This window comes from Ixodes scapularis, unplaced genomic scaffold (genome assembly GCF_016920785.2).
Source record: "Ixodes scapularis isolate PalLabHiFi unplaced genomic scaffold, ASM1692078v2 PGA_scaffold1__304_contigs__length_218370807, whole genome shotgun sequence".
NCBI lineage: Eukaryota > Metazoa > Arthropoda > Arachnida > Ixodida > Ixodidae > Ixodes > Ixodes scapularis.
This window is the reverse complement of record NW_024609846.1, coordinates 73,988,594-74,009,563: the sequence shown is the minus strand read 5'-3', so window position 1 is coordinate 74,009,563 and position 20,970 is coordinate 73,988,594. Positions and strand designations below refer to the sequence as shown.

Sequence of the window (20,970 nt, the reverse complement as noted above, 5' to 3'; positions counted from 1 at the left end):
TTTGAAATATTACACTCGCCTCAATACCCCGTTTCGTGGAACGTGCATCATCTTCTCAAACGTTTTGCCTCTTTTCAGGATTACTGGACGGAACGTTTTGAGATGCACAGATTACCGGGTGAAACAAGGAGACGGTAGGCTCTTTAAATCGACCGGAAAATTCGGTTTCTTAACCTATCGCGCTACGACTTTGTGCAGCGTCGCCCACAGATGGTGCATTTTTTTTGTAAAATTTGCAAAGAGCGAACTTACCTGAGGAAAAAGTAAAGAAAGAAAAAGGCTTAGCTCCTATGGAAACCCAGCGACGCCACCGGTCTGCAATCAACACGGCGCCGTTTTGCACGGTAGACAAGAGATGGCGCAACGAACGCCGCCAACGAATGAGCATACGGCGCCGAGAGCCAGCGTTTTTAGCAGACGATCTTTTCGAATCAAAAGCGGCGCGCGTTCCGCAAACGGCGACAGTTGCAGAAACAAAAACAGGCGCGGTAACAACAAGCAACTGCAGTTCCTTGTCTGCTAAAAACGCCGGTTCTCGGCGTCGTCTGCTCGTTCGTTGGCAGCAGTTGGCGTCGCGACCGCTTGCGCCATCTCTTGTCTACCGTGCGAAACGGCGCAGTGTTGATTTCAGACCGGTGGCGTCGCTGCGTTTCCATAGGAGCTAAGCCTTTTTCTTTCTTTACTTTTTCCTCAGGTAAGTTCGCTCTTTGCAAATTTTACGAAAAAAATGCACCATTTGTGGGCAACGCTGCACAAAGTCGTAGCGCGATAGGTTAAGAAACCGAATTTTCCGGTCGATTTAAAGAGCCTACCGTCTCCTTGTTTCACCCGGTACTTTCCCGGTTTTTGAAGCTGAAACATATTTAGCTAGTTTCTAAATTTCAGGCAGCAATTCCATTTCACCATCTAAGAAAGGGCGGAGGGTAAAGGCAGGCATAGTGTTCCTGAATGCAGTATACATCAAATGATCTAGTAAAGTGGCCCGTGCTTTTTCAAATTACACAAAAAGAACAAGAAAGTTCACAATTAACGAATCAAAAGTTTCTATTTTATCTTATCAAACGCAGCTTAGAAAGTGCATATTGTTCTGTTACACAGGAGGCACGGTAGTCCGCCATTTAAGCTGAATTCTTTTGTCACATAAACAAGGCAAAATGTATACATGTATAAATATAGATCAAATCAAAGCTTCATTTTTCAGGAAATTGGAGGGATTACCAGAAAAAGAGCTGTTAAAAACAGCTCGACTGCGTTTAGGATCCATTTACATTTACATTAGCAGCAGCTTTGACACCCTCAAAAGCACAAGTTACCATTTATAAATAATCTCAACAGAAAACACGTGATTTATAAATAATCTCAACAGAAAACACGTGATATATAAATAATCTCAACCGAAAACACGTTATTCGAATTCCTACTATGCGAAGCTTCACACAGTACAAGCGGAGGTCTCTTTTATTTAACCTGCAAATCTTTATGTTGTTTGTGATACACTCGTTTAATGAGGATGGTGCAATAAATGTAGTGACTGAAATTATTGTTTGTGCGAGATTGAGGTAGCATATATGTCTCCGTACGACGTGTGTTCACATTACTTTCGTTCATTGTGAGTCTTGAAAGAATCTGCAAAATATCTACAAGTGCCTCAGATGAGGAACAAATCGCATAAAACAAACGGTATTCGTACAGTCGTGATACATTGAACTAATAACAACAGAACGCGTGGCTTTCTATACATACTGCGCAGCCTGACGACGAGCCAGGGAAGGTTGCGCACGCGCAGTAATGCCACAAGTGCGAGTGTTCGCGTCCAACTATAATATGCCTTGCCGTGGTCTTGGGCTATCGTGCGGTGTGCTAGAGCTTGACTTGGCGTGACGCGTTGCTAGGCGCCCGTTCGCGCCGCCGTTATCCCCCCGTCTTCCGGCTGCGTCGTGCAGCTGCGGCGCGCCGTGACAAAGCGCTCACGCGCACCGCCGAAGCGCTGCCACACCGAGCGATTGTCAAGGCATATCTTAGTAGAACGTGAATTGTTGTATCTCGGGCCTTATTGTGTATGCGCAACCTTCCCTTGCCCGTCGCCGGGCTGCGCAGCGTGTACAGAAAGCCAGGCGCTCCGTTGTTCGTATTTCAGTGTATCTTGATTGCACATGAAGTATTTACAGGAAATAACTACAGGAAATATTTGAAGTTTTGTGAACCAAGGTTCTTTGTGGTCTGTATACAAGTTATCCGCAATAAAGCGTGACATTCGTTTTTTTCAGTAGTAATAGCTCAAAGTCGGGGGTAATACACCCCGGCAACAAGCGACGACAGTACCGACAACTCTAGGAAGTTTACCACCTGGATAGTTGACATGAAATTCCAACGTCAAGTGCTCCGAAAAAAATACCCCTAAAGGTTTGTGTTTTCTTACTTATTCAATGTCCGAAGTACCAAGTTTCCTTTATGATTTACCGTGATTGGTTCATTAGCAGCCCTCAATAACGCAGCGTTGGATTTCGCTGCGTTTACGTTGAGCGGAATTACGTCAGACCACATAGAAAACTTTTGTTGAACATAGTTTTCTTTGCATATTACTATAATAGCATCATCAGCAGAGAGAAACAGGCATTTGTTTTCTGCATATATAGATAATAACCTGCGCTCCATTATAAATGTTCACAATATCATTGATGCACACATTAAACAAAAGAGTTCCTAATATACTCCCTTGAGTATATTGCCCTATATTCACCACAGAAGAGCAATGTCGATCACGAACAACACACCCTTTCCTATGTTGCAAATACGATTTCAGAAACGCGATTGCACACCACGATGCCATAACGACTTAATTTCGCAAGCAAAATTGGGTGATTTAGAACATAAAATGCTTTGCTAAAATTGATGAATACACCTACCGTATAAGCCTCTTTTCTATGTTCTGTATTATAATTTTCTTTTGTAACCAAACTGATTGTCTTTTAAAACAGAATGTTTTTAAAAAAAGAGTTATTGAGGCGTGTAAGAACGATTTTCTCCAGTGCTTTAAAAAAAAAACACGCAGTACGATTACTGTTGTATAGCTTTCTACCATGTTTTTATCACCATATTTTTATATGACCCCCAACTTCAGCCAAATTTATGCTTTGCGGCAGGAGTATGGTGCAATAATATCCATTGCAAAATTAACTGGCTTGATTTCTAGCTTGTCAATATCACTACTCTTACTGTTCTTGAGCCCTATGTTAAGGGTTTCTTCCTTCACAGTGGGCTTCAGAAAAACATGTCATCGACATGCCTGAAATAACAACTGGCTCAGTCGTCGTAGGCAGTAGTTTCTATATTTGTAAAACATTCCACCAGTCACGCTCCCGACATATTGCGCCATTCTAGGGCTAATTCTCCTTCTACAAGAATATAGCTTATTGCGACTAAGAACTCAATTTCTAACTTTCCAAACAACCTCAGAGCCCAGTTTTTGTGCCGTCATAGAATTTTCGTTTATAGTACAACGATTATAATTTAATTAGTTAGGGCGTTAATCCCTTTTCTAGGTTTCTTAAAACGTAATAGCTTGTCTTGATTTCTTTCCGTTTCAAACGCAATGTATAAGTGTTTTTTTTCCTTTCTTATTTTCCTGGTTACAGTTACTGTTTTGAAAGGAAAATGTGAGTAATAAAGTGCTTTGAAAATGTGTAAATATTCATTACAAGATTCATCCGCATCTATCGATTAAATAGGGGTTCGATCACAGTTTAAGACCGCTTCCCTAATTGCTAGTACGCAAACATCTGTCATTTTCTAAAAGGTGGCGGTATAGAATTCGAACTTTATTCTTGCGGTTCGTAATTATATAAGGAACACAAAAATATCATTCCTGATATCGCAGCTTCTGCTTTCCTGACTTTGACTTTGGTAGATGTATTGGTAATAAAAAATATCGATTGCATTTTATATGGATAATGTGACTAGTCGCGGATGTGATAACGTTTTTTGAAACCCGTTAAAGTGTAGCGTAGAAGTCATCGTTCCTCTTTAAATGGGATTCTTTATATATTTATATTAAAATCATCCCCAGCAACAAGTGATTGCTTTTTACTGAAACGTAATCCAAGAACGCTTCAAGAAAAAAAAAAACATTTTGAAATTTTTTAAGGTGGTCATTACAAAAAGGTCACAACAGTTTCCATATTTTAGACTTAATATTTCATAGTCACTTGTAACTTGACAACAGATCTCTATCAACTTACATTTTATAGAACTTTTCAAGTGAATAGCAACACCACCACGCGGTTTAAAAAGAAATGTTTGTAATCCTGTATAATAAGCATATCAACCTCCTGCTGTCACCGCGTTTCCGTAAGCATTATAAGGTCAAAGTAAACTCCACACTGATCTAGAAGTTATATTATGGAGTCACGTTTATTTGCTGCTGAACGAGCGTTTAAGTGAAGGATGTGAGAACAATCTTTTGAAGCCAAACAATGATTGAGCTTTTCCACAAAACAAGTACTATGAGTTTCATTGAAAAAAGGAGGAGCAGTAAAACTACAAATATAAGGGAATCATTTCAACGTCTGTCTCACTGCTAAAAGGAACAAGCGGCGCATTCTCGGCTTGACGATCGAAAATCCTGCCGTTTCGCGCCCAAACATATCTACAGTTACAGTCACGCTTTTTTTTTCAATTGTTTTGCCAAGAACACGCTTCAGAGTTGGGCAGAGGTGTTCATTAACGAAAAATGGGCGCATACGTGACAAGACCAAAGTTGAAATTTGAGAGACGCTTCTTTTTTGCCTTATGAAAAACAGCGTCACGCTTCCCGTGGCTGACACAAGGTTGGCTCGCGATGACAAGCAGCAGTACCAGCTCAAGCGATTGGTTCATCTAAACCCCCCCCCCCCCCCCCGTCTTCTTGATAAAATCTGGAAGGACACCCTTCATTTCTAAGTTGACGTCACGCGAGTACTGATCAGAATCCATGAGCCTTTCAAGGCTGGCCTTTTTACGGCTTTTCATTTCGTCGAATTTTTTGACGGGTTTACGTCTTCCTTCCAGATGATTTGCACCAAACATACAAAAAACGAAGCACTGTGCATGAGTGAAACCAATTCGGAGCGCAAGGTTTTCTGTTTCTTTTGCAAGGGTTATGGTGGCGTCCGAACGGCGAGCTCTGATTGGTTTTGAATGAAGGATAGTGTGTAGACCTCAAGGCAGTTTGCTTCGAGGTCTACCCAATATCCTTCAATCAAAGCCAATCAGAAATTGGCGCCGTTCTCATGTCACCGGAACCCCTATGCAAAAACTTGCTCTCCAGATTGTATTTTCTTAGCACGGGCCTTAGGAAAGTGCACTGATTTTTTTTAATCTGACTATTTTTTTTATTGGAGACTAAATAGCTAACTTCTTCATTTTTCGCTTAAGAGCCGAGGTGCGAGCTTGAAAGTCGTAGAGGCATTGAGAAACATTCAATTAGGGTGTTTGCTAGATGACACGCTTTGCGACCTTCTTTTAATTACCCTAAAAAAAGCTCGCAACATATAAAAAAAGACCAGGTGACAACATGCAAATAAATTGTGTTTGAAGCCGAAATGATTGTCTTCTAATTACGCCTGCTCTCGGAGCCGTATCCGCCTTCGTTGGCGGCAGTTGACGTCGCGACCGCTTGCACCATCTCTTGTCTCTCGTGCCAAACGGCGCCCAATGGTTTGAAGACCAGTGGCTTCGCTGCGTTTCCATAGGAGTCAAGCCTTTTTGTTTTGTTTTTTACCTTTTCCTCACGTAAGTTTGCTCTTTAGAAGTTTTACGAAAAATGGACCATCCGTGGGCAACGCTGCACAAAATTGTATCGTGATAGGTTAAAGAGCCTGGCCGCTATTTGGGACAAGCTGTACAACGCTCTAAAACACCCCAGGGAACATAGCAGTGTATTTCCGCTTTGTCACTAACGCTTCACTAGGACCATCCGGCAGATGTGTTGCTAAAGATCCGTGCTTCGGATGTTTTTGGCTGGAAGCGCGGTTTGAGGCTTCCGAGGGTCTCGTGACAACATATAGCCTCAATGCCCCGCGTCACAGGTGATCTAGACCGCGTTTCGCGTTAGGAAATGCAATCATTGGTTAAATTCATTTACCCTTATTTTGTCGCAACTAAAGTGCGGCTAAAATTAAATTTTATTGTAAAATAATAGTATACCTAAAACATTTTCTTTTTCAAACGAAATTCGTAGTGTCCGGTACCGAGGAGCTTCCTCTACAATTTACCAGCAGAATTAGAAACGGCAATTTACGCCCTGAAAATTTTATCAAGACTGTACTTTAGCGGTGGGTTTCACCTAGTGAAGTTTCAAGCCACAGACCTTTCTGTAAAAGTTAGAACAATACCCGTGTAATATTGAAACGCAGCGCACATCAAGTATACGCGATTGAAACCAGACCCCTTCATCAACTCATTCCTTCGCCTGTTTGGTGATGGTTTCACCAGCAAAACTCCCGCGGTCGCATGCGTTAGATGTCGCCATTAAAAGTGTCCTTGTCGTTACCCTAATAATTGACCGTATCAAAATCTACACCTAGAAATTTCACAATGTGAAATCAAGGTATGTATGTAACGCGTTACTAGTAAGAAGTTACTTCTACCTAGCTACGTTTCTCGGTAACGAGTAACTTATTTAGTTACCTTTTAGAGAAGGAACGAGTAACGTACTTAGTTACTTTTAAGTCCAAGTAAGGAGTAACGGTATTTCCTTACTTTCGAGGAGTAACGTGTACAACACAGCTTAAACAGGATCGTTTCAATTCTTACCTGAGTCTGCGTCCATTGCGACAAAGGCAAATGGACAACCTGAAAAACAACTAAGCACCATGACGGTATAGCAACGTTTATCGCTGAACAGGTCAGTCTATCTCTACAACTGAGAATGTTCTTCACCTGGCGAACACAATAAGTTTCGTTGGTTGAACCTTCTGGAATCGTGTACAGATCGAATCTAAACCCGGAGGTTTCCAACACGGAAAGGCACAGACCCCTTTGTCAACTTGGAACTTTAGAAGCAGAGAGAACAAACGAGAGAGGGGAATCCCAGATTCACCAGCTCCTGGGGCTCAACACTGCCGTTCCTTGGAGCGCGTCAGTAGAACGACTCTTCATCGTCGCCAGAGATGTATTCTCAAGGAAGTGGGGAAACAAGTCATGAAAATTGGAGAAGCAGCTACTTCCTAGGTGCAACGATTATTGAAACGAAAACAATAAACCATGAAACAAAAGCTGCTGTGTCTTTGGTCTTCCAAATAACGAGAAAAATAAATAGTTGCTTTTACAGTAAGGTAACGCGTTCCTTTTGAGTAGTGGTAAAAGTAAGGCAATCAGTTATTTTTTGGGGAGGGTACGGAGGGAAGGGTACGGAGAGGAGGGCATGCCCATCCTCCTCCCCTTTCCTCTCCTCTCCTTCTCCTCTCTCTACTCCTTCAACCCCTCCCCCTCCTTCCCTCCCCCTCTCTTCTCCCTCATGACGTCACACGTGACCCTAGTCACGTAACTCGAGAAGGCCTCGGGAGGGTCGTGACCGTTACGAGTGACCTTCGTGACGTCACTCATGACGCCACTCGTGACCCTAGAGACCTTCGTGACGTAGCACTTGACGTCACCTGCGACGTCATGCGTGACGTCATTATGGAGAACGTCATATAATGCAACGAGCGGTTACACCGACAGTGACGGCGATGGCGACGCCGCTCAAGCCGGAAATGGGCGCCTAAGAGCTGCGCTCTAAAAGTAACATATTTAGTTACTTTTCGAGCGAGTAACGAGTCACAGAATTTAGTTACTTTTTAGGGTAACGTGTCTGGTGAAATCCACCAGTAAAACTAACTTTTCATGGAAGTTTTAACTCGTTACTTTCATGTTCCGATTTTCTACGCGTCATTTCAAGGCGTGCTCTTCGATTCCTGACACCTCTTGAAATGCATATAGTATATAACTTGAACTCACGCCTCCTGAGCGGTAATTGCCTTGCTGCCGAGTGTGTAGCTTCTGCAGCACAAATTTCGCATTACCGATTTTGTTATTCTCATCAAGAACAAGCAGGAATGACCACCAGCATGGTGACTCTGACGCAACGTTCAAGCCACGACACTTTGCAGCAGTTGTTCATCGGCGCTGCCATAACCGACCTTCAGTTGTTGTTTTTTCCCTTGTTCTCTTTACTTAGTCATCACCATAGAAGGCCAGATTGTTGCCATTTTGGTTTCTACTCTGTTTTCCAGAAGGCATTGGCCTTTCTCGAGGCTCGTCAACAACGTTTCGATAGCTCGGTATCTCGGTAAGACTAGAGAAGGTCGGCAACGGGGGCTGCGATCTGAAACTTGTGTAAAACGCCCATATGCTAGTCATTTTGTGGGGGTCTTCATTAACAAAACCTAGGAGACTAAGAAAGCGCTATACTCCATGATCAATTCCCGTGTATCGGCGAGGTTCGTTACTTTCACTTGACACTACAAATGTCAGCCAGCTTATATTCTTAGCAGAATGCTTGAAAGCTGCTCAATGATGTTGATCATGTGGTGACGTTAATGCCACAATTTGGATATTAAAAATACGCTTTTGTTTTTCTCTTCCATCGCGTTACTGCCGCCTACCGCGTTACCTCTAGTGGGCTCTACCAGGCTCAGCAGCAGTCGCTGCGGCCGCTCTGTGCACTCTTGTTTACTTCTGTAAAAAAAGACATTCGGCATGCCGTTTCCGGCGGGGCTGGAACTAGAATCGAATACCCGTGCTATAAATAATGCCCATCAGATATTTTATTTGTTTTATTAAGAGTAATGCACACTTGGTGGGTCCCGGTTGTGCATGATTTTTGAGGTTTTGAACAAAGGGTGACAGACATTCAAAAAGGAACCATATTGAAATATTTTCAACAAGACAATGATAATCAAAATTCTATGTCTCGAACGAATGAACACTCACGAGTTTTACTTCCATGTACGGTGGTGCACAGTTGGGCGACGAGAAGTAGCGCCAGACGCATATTTCAGCCGGATAGGTTCTGTTTTCAGAAGTTAGCAAGGACACGTGAAGTCTTCCTCGAAAGCCTATGCAACATATGGCTCTGAAGTGTGAGGTAGGTTTTGACGTTGTATAAAAAGATAAAGAAAACACGCTTTCATTGTGTTTCATTTTATTGTTTTGCTTTTTTGTTTACCCGGATATCGGATGACCTTTTCAGTCGACTAACTTTCCTTTGTTAACTCTAAAAACAAAAACAAACAAACAAAAAACAACAACTGGGAAGCCAAAAATTTTAAATTACTTGCGTCACAATATATTGTTTCGCTCAAGCGATTCCTCGTATGTTTCTATATAAAACCCAGATGACCTTTCGTTGTCTTTGGCGAGTACCACTGCATATTTTTTGTGTGGTTGTACGGAAGTTATTTAGTCGACACCGTAACCTAGGTAATTTCAAGCGGGCAGCTATATTTTTTTAATCCGTTATAATTTTTGTTCTTCTAACCCTGTTTATGTTTTGGTTAATTAAAAATAAGAGAATTAAATTCTAACCTAAATTATCCTTAATCTTTAAGCAGTTTCAGGGGTATCAATTTTCTCCGTTTTTTGCATATTTTGAGCTGCTGAACTTCACAGGAAAATTTATAACGCCCTACAGATGGCGTGTGGTTTAAGCGCTTTTTTATCTATATATTAGACTTAGTTACTTTTTCTCATTTTATGAAGCGTTGTTGATTTAGCGGCATAGCAGTGAAAACACTACGAAGATGTAGGTAGTAGCAGTCTGTTAGGTATCAGGTTCATACTGGTATGGCTAAACTGTTACCGGTACGAACCTGTTTACTTTCATATAGCCGTCAAATGATTTCCTTCAGTAGGAAAATGCTGCGAATGTAGGTAACTATGTATGCAAAAAAGAATTAATCGTTTTGATCGCTTTCAGAAGTTCATTAAAACATTATCACTACACACACCATGTTCTCCACACATTTATGAAAAAAAAAAGATTCTTGTCTGCGGAACGGAAAGAGAATTATTAAATAGAATTACCCTGTTTTCATCCCAAGCAAAACTCACAAATTAAACACAAAGAGCCGCGGAGATTAGAGAGTTTTGGTAGATCGTTCCGATGGCTCCGATAACGATACCGGACACTCCGCCGCCGCATCTGCGCATACACGACACCACCCATAAGATAAGGCCACAGTGCTGACATTTGTGCGTCACCAGTAAAGGCCAACGCTGGACGCAGATTGGAAACGAGTGCTGGGTAAACGCTCGACTTCGAGTCAAGTTTGAGCAGAACGTTGACGCTATCATCGTGCCCAATCACTGCCCAGCGTGGGCTTTTGTGATGACGTCATCCGATTCAGCACTACGGCTTTATTATATAGGAGGTGTTGGCCTACATCGTATCGTTATCGGGGCTGTCGGAGGTATCGGAGCGATTTACAAAAACTTTCACATCGCGCCGAAAGCGAAAACAATTGTCGCTGCGGTCGCCGCGCCCTGATTGGGTGAGATGTACCATGTCGTCAGGGAAAGGACTCAGCTTCGCGATCTCGCGTCCCGCTCCCTTCCCTGCCGCTGTTTCGTGGTTTGCGATCACGTTGACCTACTGTTGAGAACCATAATGCAAATCTCAAAAAATAAGTCGGTATCACCTTTCACCACTTGAAGACGTCAAGGTTAAAGAAAGCATGGACAATCTAACTAATGGTGGGAAAGGCACAGTCAACGTCGGTCGTTGTGTGCCGCAAGCTCTTCGGGAGTGGGATTTTCGTTTACCCGGTCTACAGAACGCCAGGTAAGAGCGATACCGGCGTGCTTCCGTACCGTTTGTAAACGTGTTTGTCACTTTTACCTTTATAATTACGTTAAAAGTACCGAATGCCATCGGCGGAGGCGACTCCGCCGATGAATCACCCCCCTTCCCCTCCCGTTCCCCCATTCCGTTTACACGACACAAGGTGACCGCGCGAGGGGTCACCTTGTGTCGTGTAAGTGTTTGTGTGTAAGTGTTCCTTGTGTCGTGTAAGTGCAGCGTAAGTGTTTCAGACGCTGAAAATTTGTTCCTTGCATGTTCATGAGCTAGGAGAATATTACATCCCACATGGCGCATTTCAAATTACATTTATAGGGAGTATTCACTGGCGGCCATAGCTGTGTGCGCGATTGCTGAGCGCGTGCTGATGGCAAGCTTCCACAGTTCTCTTGCAATGTGCATTCCACACCACCAAGAGAGCCGGTCTTAGCAGCCTATTAAAGTGAGCTCGTTCTGAGCATGCGCTCTAAACAGCACCCACAAATATGGCATCCAGTGAATACTCCCTATATGAAAGGCTTTTGGGTGATCGGCGCTTGCGATCCCGACTCTGCGCGTGCACTCTGCATGCGCTGGCTCGCAGATGCATTGTTTGCCCTGTGTCTGACGGCCCTTGAAATGGTCGTGAAACCAAGTTGATCTACATAAATGTAGTTTCTTTATGAATTAATGATAAAGTTCGTACACGCATGCAGACATGTTTTATTTTTAGAACACGCACAATTACTGAAACTCTGTACGATAGCAGGAAAGACGGCCGAATCGCTCCCAGTTGCCTGCATGAGATGCATTGAACTGTCCAAAATATGCACAGAATTTTAGTACCATAGTTTGAAATATTTGCATTTTTTTCTGACATTAAATTTTTATTTTATTATTCCAATATTATGTATTCAAATCATACACCGTTTATTTTTGATTTTCCTTTCCAGGAAAGAGAGACGCTGCTTCAGGTCCCCCAAAGCTTCCTCGCCTCAAAACTCCCTACAGCTCAAAACTCCTGTTTCTACCAACGGTTAGAAACAGGAGGAACAGCGAGCATTCGAACGGTTGTCCAGTGGAAGATTCTGCACTAGTAGCAGAATATGTGGAGCCTGTGGAGGGTGACAGTTTGAATGAGAAAAGCTTCTCGTATTTCAACCTTTAAAACAATAGGATTTAGCTAAATTTTCAATATTAGAGGGTGTCAAAATTAAATTGTCGAGAAGAGATTCATAACGGGCACGACACCTTCACTCACGTTTGTTGTGGATTACTTGAGGGATATCATAAACAAATCCGCAGCTACCACCAGTGGAATCCATTGAAATGCTATCCGAATCCAGCAAGGGTCAAAAATGAGCAATGTAAATATGTATAAACACATGGTATGTGTATGTGCTTCTTCTTTTTTTTAATTTGCCCCTGTACTTAAACTGTGTCACTTGCGATTCTCTCCCCATTGCCCAGACTATATTTGACATGTTACTCTATCAGCATGCAGCTTTTCTGCTTCGGCGTTTTCGTTCAGAAGCAGAGATACAAATAAAAAAAAGAAAAGAAAGACGTTTACAACTCCCTGTAACGCCGAATTAGAAGGGGAGGAAATGAGGGAACGGAGAGGAGGGTATGCCCCTCCTCCTCATTCGCACTCTCTCCTCCTCTTCTCTTCCAGTGCTCCTCCCCTAATCCTCCCCCCTTTCCTCTTCCGCCTCCTCTCATGAGGTATTTCGATTTTGCGGTATCCCGTGCTAAACAATCGGAGAAATATATATTTTTATATATATATATATATATATATATATATATATATATATATATATATATATATATATATATATATATATATATATATATATATATATATATATATATATATATATAAAGCTCCACTCTAAATTCCGGCGGTGCCAGAAAACAGGGCAGCAGGAGCAAGGCGGGAGAACGAGACAGCGTTAGAGTCAACACTTTGACGAAGCACGTGATACTCTCGATCTCCTCCTACTTTCTCTCGGCTCTGTTGAAGGCTGCTCGGCGTTTTTGATTTCCTCAGCATTAGTCTTGAGCGTCCTCCCCCGACATGGCACAGCAGAACAGCGAGTGCACGTCTCATAATGCAACGCGCGGTTACGCCGTCGACGAAGGCGACACCGCTCAAGCCGGAAACGGGCGCCTAAGAGCTGCGCTCTAAAACAAAATAGTATACACAACTTGTCAATTTATTGAAACCATCAGTAGCAGTGATTGTGCAAGATGGGAATATTGTGATGCTCCTGCTAGTATGGCCACACTGTGATTCATGCGCTGCTGCCCTGTTAACCATGCCTGAAATGTTGGTTGAAGCTTCGCCTGTAGCTACGGGTCATACCTTAATAGACCTACATAATAATTTACACTTCCTACAAAAAATGAGCGCAGAAATGTAAATAGAACTGAGCGTGCTCACAGCTAATGTCATCACAGCCTCCACAACGCGAACGCGGCGAATAAAAAAAAAAGAAAAATCAGCCGTCGACGTGACGTCACTCCGGTTCGCCGTAAGGAGGTGCCATGCAAACGTTTCGGGGCTAATTCAGACGGAGTCGGGACCGCTATCAGAGGCATATTCTTGCAGTGTACTTACGAATAAAACAGCGACATCATGTAGTCTGTGAATGATGGATAATCCGCAAGCACGCAAGCACAGAGTCGAGAAAGAAGGTCTTCCATACTCAACGGACGTCTCGCTGTAGCCGATCAACAGTTCTTTATCGAAGCGCGTCTAACAAACACGGCACAATAATTACATGGACTCAAATGAAGAAAACTGCCGCTACCGAAAACTCGCCATGCATGTATTCCGGCCGTTCACGACGAAAAGCCCCGGCTGCAACTGCAACGCACAAAAAGCAGCAGAATACTGAAGTGCACGTTTGCGAAAACAGGCCTACGTGGCCCCCTACCCATCACCATAACTTGGCAAACGGCGATGACTACGGCCCGAGTAAACCCATCAGCGCATCACCGCCAGTCACGTGACAAATTTTCGTCTAAACATTTCTGTTCTATGGAGAGCGGTCACGGGTTTCCCTCCACCCAGGTGGGCAGGTTTAAAAAAGGGATCAGTTGCCGAGTGGGCTAACGCGTCTCTGGTCGGAGTGTGGAGCGGAAGCTTGAGCTGCAGAACCTCCGGGGTTAGATTTCTACCCCCTGCCTGTTTCATTTCACTTCATTTATTGATCTCTGAAATGCCCACGAGGGGCTTTACATAAGGGCAGGCAGTTTTTGTACGATTCAGGTACATAGTACAAACAGGAATAACAAACAAAGGATAAAACACAAGTGAACTAGAGGCAGTAAAAGGTGGCAAGTGATTCTCTAAATTTTGAGATATCCGATATCGTTACTATTGAGTTTGGTCATTTATTTAAATTATTAATAGAAAGCTGGAGAGGAGAAAATTAAATATGTTTGTCTTAGGAAAGGATAAAAGAAGCTTGCAGGATTTATCTAAGCGAGGGGAGGTGTGAGGTGCAGGTATGTAGTATAAAGATCTCTGCTAACGAAGATGGTAGTCAATTCTATGTAGAATGGTTAAGACGGATATCGTCCTTCGTCTTTTAAGAGATTGGAGGCCAAGCTGAGTTTAAGAGCACTGACGCTAGCCGTGAAATTATAATTTCTTTGAATAAACCGTACCGCTAGGTTTTAAACTGCCTCTAACATCTCTTCTAGAAAAAAATACTGATGGGGATTCCAAACAGATGAGGCGTACTCCAGCTGGGGTTGAAGAAGTGAGGTGTATGGTCCCCTTGTAATATGGTGAAGACCGGTGCTTCCGTCCTGTGTCGATATGTAGACTTCTCTTTCTTTTAGGTAATTGTTTATCCATTTGTATACACGTCCTCCAAAACCAATGGCCTTCCTATCTTGAAGAATAGCGTTGTGTTCTACACAGCCGAATGCCGACTTTATGTCCACAAATACAACTGTTTTTTTTTAAATTTTATTTACTACATTCATTTGTTGAATGCTAGTTACTAAGTCAATGACGTTATCAATGCTGCTTCTTTCGCGCCAAGATTCATACATGGACCAAGGGTATAGTTCCCTATTTTCTAGATTCCATTCCATACGGGTAAGCAACAAGCTATTCAGCTTGTTGATGCTATCGGACTGAAGGAGTTAATGTCTAAAGGAGATTTACAGGTTTCGAGATTGGTAACACACGCAATATTATCCATTCCTTCGGTACAGAACCCGTTTTCCACGAAAAGTTAAATATTTGTAGCAGTGCGCTCCTCGCCCCCTCCCCTAAGTGGCGTAGTAAAGGCTGAATACCGTACACCATCCGTGCCTGGGGATGACCTGACGTTAGACGTCTCGAGCGCCGTATCAAGTTCCTTTAAGATAACATATGCATCAATAGCCTTGCATACACTTCCGGATACTTGTCCCTCCTGTGCACTGACTTTGTCATGGGGTATTGAAGAGCAGGAAGGGATCTTGAGATAGAACTCTTCGGCTACGACTGTTTCTGATACTTGGCGGCTCAGACTGATGGCGGAGAACGGGTGAATTAACTGTGGCCTTGCACGTAGGCTTCGCATTATCTGACATGTTCGATTGAAGGGCCAAGGTTGGAATCTGTTACACATAAAAAAACAGTGTTTATATATATATATATATATATATATATATATATATATATATATATATATAATATCTTCATTTACTAAAATAGGATGATTGATTGATAGATTGACTGATTTATTAGTGTATATTAAATATATGCGCAACCTTTTCATGTATAAAGCTGAGAAATAAATTTTCCAAACATGGGATATTTCAAAGAACGCTTTATTTTTTTTTTATCGCGGATTTAATCGCCACTAATTCATATGTATCCCAGCACCACGCCCGCCGTCCCCAGTCAGTCGAAAAACTCGCTTTGGGATAGTTTTAACGCTGGACCACAACAGTGTAATTTTCTTGTTGCTCGCAGATCCCAGAAAGGCAATATCCAATATTGAAAAAATCATGATTCTTCTCTCGAACATACTGCCACTGGAATTGAAAGAAATCAAAGCGTCAATCTTAGTTTGTCGTTATGCACTAAAAGGAACATTCAATGATGCCGATATGTTACGCAAAGTAATAAGGGAATAAAAATTTAGTTATTAGTAAAACGAGAACAAAAGTAAAATTTATCATCGGTAAAAGTGACAAAAAAAGTCCAACAATTTAAGACCGAAATAAGGACGCATCGTACAGACTAAGGCCTGGATGATTTTTTAAAAGACATTGCACAAGAAAAACAAAACAAAAAAGGAAAGACGCAATAATATTACACCCTAGAGAGACAAGCTCTTTTACAACAAGAGTACAAAAATCAGAATTACTTTAAAAATGAATTAAATATTTTTTTCTAGTTCTATCAGGTTTACTTGATTTAAATCAGTTTAACTCGATTTCAGCTACTGCAGCTATGAAATCGTGCTTTTTAATCACTGTATGTGTTTTTAAACATGAAAGATTGATTGGTCATCAATACGTTCCATCGCTGAAAACAATATGTAAGAAAGAAGTAATAAAAATTTAAAGTATAGTTTAATTAACAACTTTTTTATTGAGTAAACCACGCCGCAGTAGAGAAAAGCAGCTTGATTTGTTTGAGTTAGTGAAAAAGCTTTTTTTCTATTTTCCTTTTGCATTCTGATTTTCTCGCAAAAGGTTATTACTTTTACAGTCTTAGTTTTTTTCTTTCGGGTATTTCTTTTTTACCTGCAAGAGGATGTTACGTAGGTGAAGGGCGAGTTGAATTGTAGAGAGAAAACTCAACGTTCCGATTGGCTCAGATGCCCACTCCACAATGCTTCGTCCTTGTGTTCGATTTGATACAAACTTTTTTATGTTGATTTCTTGATTTAAGTACAAAACAAACGCGCGTAGTGAACATCAAATGATAAAAAAAACAGAAAATAAAACACACACCTTTTAAATTAGTTTTTGCGGAAAAGGTATCCTTTAAATAATCATATAGTAAAACCAGTCGGACTTAAATTACCATTTAAATCACGATTAAAATCATCTTGATATTTTTTTTCTTTACCCTAGTGAGAACACCGGATCCAACATTTGAAAGCGAAAATGGGAGATGTCGCGGACTGTTATGCTGAGAAAAGGAATTTGTTTTAGATTAAACACTATGTAAACATAGACGGCTAGATGAAGGGTTCTTCAAACAAATGCTCACTGGCACCTGGGGCCGAAATGACCGTGTACCGAAAATACAGCGTACAGACACAACAAAGTATGAAGATAACATGCAGCTAAACGACCCGCCCAAATACCGTGGTCCTAAACCCGAGACGTCTAGATTAGGACCGTGAAGTAAATCAACCTACCGATTAATATATAAATGCATTAATGGGCCACTAAGTTTTCTTTCTTTTTTAACGGAGCAATTGATTTAAAGTAAGCCTTTGTATCTCTTCTGTCGCCCGTGAGCGTTTGACGCATACACAAATGGAAATTAATAAATGATTAGTGTGATATTAAAAAATGAATCACGCATTTATTATTATATTATACTAAATATTTTCTTGGGAGAGAATAAAAAAGCTAAAAGCAGCAGGCAAATAGAAGAATGACGGACATGATAGAGTGACACTTTTAAATCAGGTTTATTAATAAAAAAAGGGAAACTATTCATTGTTTTTTCACGTACACGGGATTCAAGCAACGCCGCACCCCAATAATCTACGCTTATTAAATCACGTCAAACGACTTCCAGTGTTCCATCTCAAAACCCTAAAGGGCTGTCAAGAAAGTTTTGACACGTTTGCAGTGCTCACGAAACGTGTACTGAAAGCGTCAACAGCGTCTTATATCAAGGGAGAACTACCCTGGCGGCAGCTGAAGAAGCGCCCCATGATGTAGAGCTCAATGAAACAGCCTGAGCAGAGGTTGGCAGAGGAGGCCTTTTGCTCAAAGCCAAAATCGTGACTGAACCGGGGACAACACATTAATTTTGCGTGCCGTCAATTTACACGTATTGCGCACTTCCCCGCACGAAAGTGCATGGGTGCTACGCCGAAACCCTAATTGACTACATGACCCATTCGGTAGCTATTTCACGTTTCTACTAAATGAGCAATCGAATAGCTGATAATTTCCGCAGTCACCTAATCATAGCAGTGAGAGAGTGTCGAAATACATAGAACATCTGGCAAGCAAAATTGCTGCATTGTCTTCGATCCTGCCACGATGTTCTGTTTTTATTTGCTAGTACACGTTTCACTATTTTTCTACATGTAGATGCCAATAATATATTATACCACAATAATAAGTCGCCATACATCAATCGTGTTAGTGTTTTCCTTTGACTTTGACGAAAAGTAAAAGCATTGCTCTAGTGTATGGTTTTGTATACGAGCGATGAGCCGGAAGCGACGCTTACAAAATAAGTATGCTTTACTTTATCAAAACACAATCTTACTAACCAGCTAGATTGCTAGCAAACGAGTAAATTTGTCTTAGATCAAGGAGTCGGATCACGCTATACGTCGTGCAATTTCGCCTGCCTCCCTGCGCACATCGTGCGTTTGTTTACTCCCCAAACGCGACCTCGTCTTTTTGCTTTTAGCCGACCTCACCCAATTACAGCACGCTTTTCGGTGCCTCGTCATCGCTTCGTTCCCTACGTGTTCTCTGAGGTGCCCTTTGATTGGCGCGCTTCTCGTCGCGTTCTGATGCGCCGAGGGCACGTTTTAGAGCGCTTGGTCGCCTTTTTAACACCCAAGTGGAGCCTTTCTTAAATAATTCACCCCAACAAATAAGAGAAGGAGCGCGATATAACAAGACGGAAGTCTGATTTTTTTTTCCGGGTGAGGCAGTTTTTGGGGAAGGCACTCGGTTGAGGTTTTAGCCGTTTTTTTATGATAGATGCCAACCCTTTTTATAATCGTCCCTTAGACCATAGAGTCAAATATACTCACGAGGCAAAATATATTGTCGGGTCGATTCTCGAAAGTTCCGTCACTGCAATCCGCTCGGCAATGTGACGCCACCGTCAGCTGGAATTAAAACATTTATAAGTACGCGACAATAAAAAAAGTAATTATATGAATGTTCAACGGAATGCACTTTGATCTCGGGAGTAGTAGTGCTGATTAAGCTTTTTTTATTATTATTTTGCGGTACAATTGGTGGTTTACTTTAAGCGATTCTTGCTCATTGCCTAAGAATAAACAAAAGTAGCTTTGACACCAAACGGCATCTACTTATGAGAACCAAATATAATTTTGAACAATGACTTCGAATCGAAAATTTTAAAGTATGCAACAATCGCTCACTTCCGGTTCATCAATATAGCTTGCTGTAGTAGGTTCGTCTAATAGATATGCACTCTCTTGCATTAATGTTCATACAACGTTCGTCAAAAATATTTTTATTGTACGTTGAAGGGCATTTGGGTCTAACAATTTACTTTTAACACTTCATGAGGATAAATTATTTTAGAAGTTGATGACTTCTGAGGATTTAAACAAGAACTGGCGTTTGTTGCACACACAAATGAGAAACAATCCCGCTCGAAAAAGCCGAATATATTTACTTAGGTTTGCTGTATATATTATGTGCTATAGAGGTGAGGACTTGGATTCCATATTATCCTAGAAACGTCTTTATAAATATAACTCGCATTTTAGTATGTGTCTAATTTCCTACTAGATTACGAGAGATGCTTCGGGTTTGCATTTCACCCTGGGATGCTACTGCATACCATTTCGCAGTCACATACCTGAATACGTTTTGCATATTCTTTATACATTTTTGAAGATAGCGTTGTCGGTACTCCCCAAATTTTATACACGAACCTTCTCGGAGTGTGACTTCTTTACTTTATGCTCTTCGGCATTTTAAGCTATATCTTCTTTATATATATATATATATATATTATATATATGCGTATAAAATATACACCTATATAAATACCTCCATGTACGTATACACATATGTATACATATAATGTATGTGTTTACTGGGATATTTCATCAAAGGCTTTCAAAAATCCCTAAAATAGGGTGGCTGAAAAAAAAAGAGACTTCCTGGGGCAAGTTTTTAGTCACGCGCTGGGCGTCAAGGATATCAAAACGCACACTAGGGTAAGACCGGGCAAAATGAAACAAAATATTTGCAAATCGATGTTGTTTCTCTTTTTGTTTCACTGCCAATCCAGAAACAAAAAAGGCTGTGAAAATACTTTTTGCAACCAGCAAAAATGAAGAGGCTGCAGAGTAAAACTACAATATAATCATTTATTTATTCATTTATTCATTTTATATAACATTTATAATTTCTATAATTTCATCATTTCTTTTATTGATAATAAAGTCCCGGATGTCACATTTTTCACCGCTGCCGGGGCAAAGCGGGAGAGCTAGTCGGGAAAAATGAAACATTGTCAAAAAAGAAAAAGACAGCTCAATTATTGCGCTCGGAATATTTGAAGAACTCTGTGGTATCCTACATATTTGTAAGCCCATTATTTGCAGGCCATGCACTGGATTCATACACAACAGGGCGCTGTTTTGCATTAGTTTTCTGGCAGACATTGTACTGCCTGTCATATTTGGTGCGAGTCATTCGGTTTTCAAAAACCTCTCCCTCTATCGGTTTATTCAAGGAACGAAGAGTCTCCAGACTATTTCCTTCACCCTGATTAGTTTTTTTTTTCTTTCCGGTTTCATTGTCAAATTGTCAAAGATATCATTTGTACATCAAATGTGCGTGAGCTCCCCCCCCCCCCCCCCTTAAAAAAAAAAAGAGTTATCCGTACACACAATATACTCTGTAAGCTGTAATTATCTTGCTGGTCGGAACGAACTCGTCGCTGGATCCTGACTAACCGCCAATAAGCACTTGTTCTTTAGATTTCTTTAAGTTTCCTTGCACCCCTTTGGAGTGGATCGTTAGGTATCCCGAAGGCTTTAGCTGCGGTGCCAATAAACTGACACTACTGATGCTCGCTTCCAAGTGGGCATCAGTGGCGTCAGTAGTGTAATTTTTTCACCATGAAGAACTGGTTGTTTTTTGTACGGCCGGACCATCCTTGACTATAAGTAAAACTAGTATAGCTCAAGAACAAACACTGAACATGCTAGAAACAAAGTTTACGCTTGAGGGCAATA

General features: G+C 41.4%; 2 protein-coding genes across 2 annotated transcripts in view; both read right to left on the bottom strand.

Moving 5' to 3' along the window:
- LOC115314350 overlaps window positions 1-9,013 on the bottom strand; it is an 89,215-nt gene extending 80,202 nt beyond the window's left edge. Inside the window, exon 1 of the mRNA XM_029973397.3 lies at window positions 8,953-9,013. Coding sequence (XP_029829257.2) covers window positions 8,953-9,013 — 61 coding nt within the window. The remainder of the gene's footprint in view (window positions 1-8,952) is intronic.
- A 6,726-nt stretch (window positions 9,014-15,739) lies between these two features.
- LOC120840204 overlaps window positions 15,740-20,970 on the bottom strand; it is a 116,403-nt gene continuing 111,172 nt past the window's right edge. Inside the window, exons 12-13 of the mRNA XM_040210611.1 lie at window positions 18,778-18,855; window positions 15,740-15,844 (exon numbers count right to left, since the gene is read on the bottom strand). Of these exons, the coding sequence (XP_040066545.1) occupies window positions 15,740-15,844; window positions 18,778-18,855 (183 nt within the window). The remainder of the gene's footprint in view (window positions 15,845-18,777; window positions 18,856-20,970) is intronic.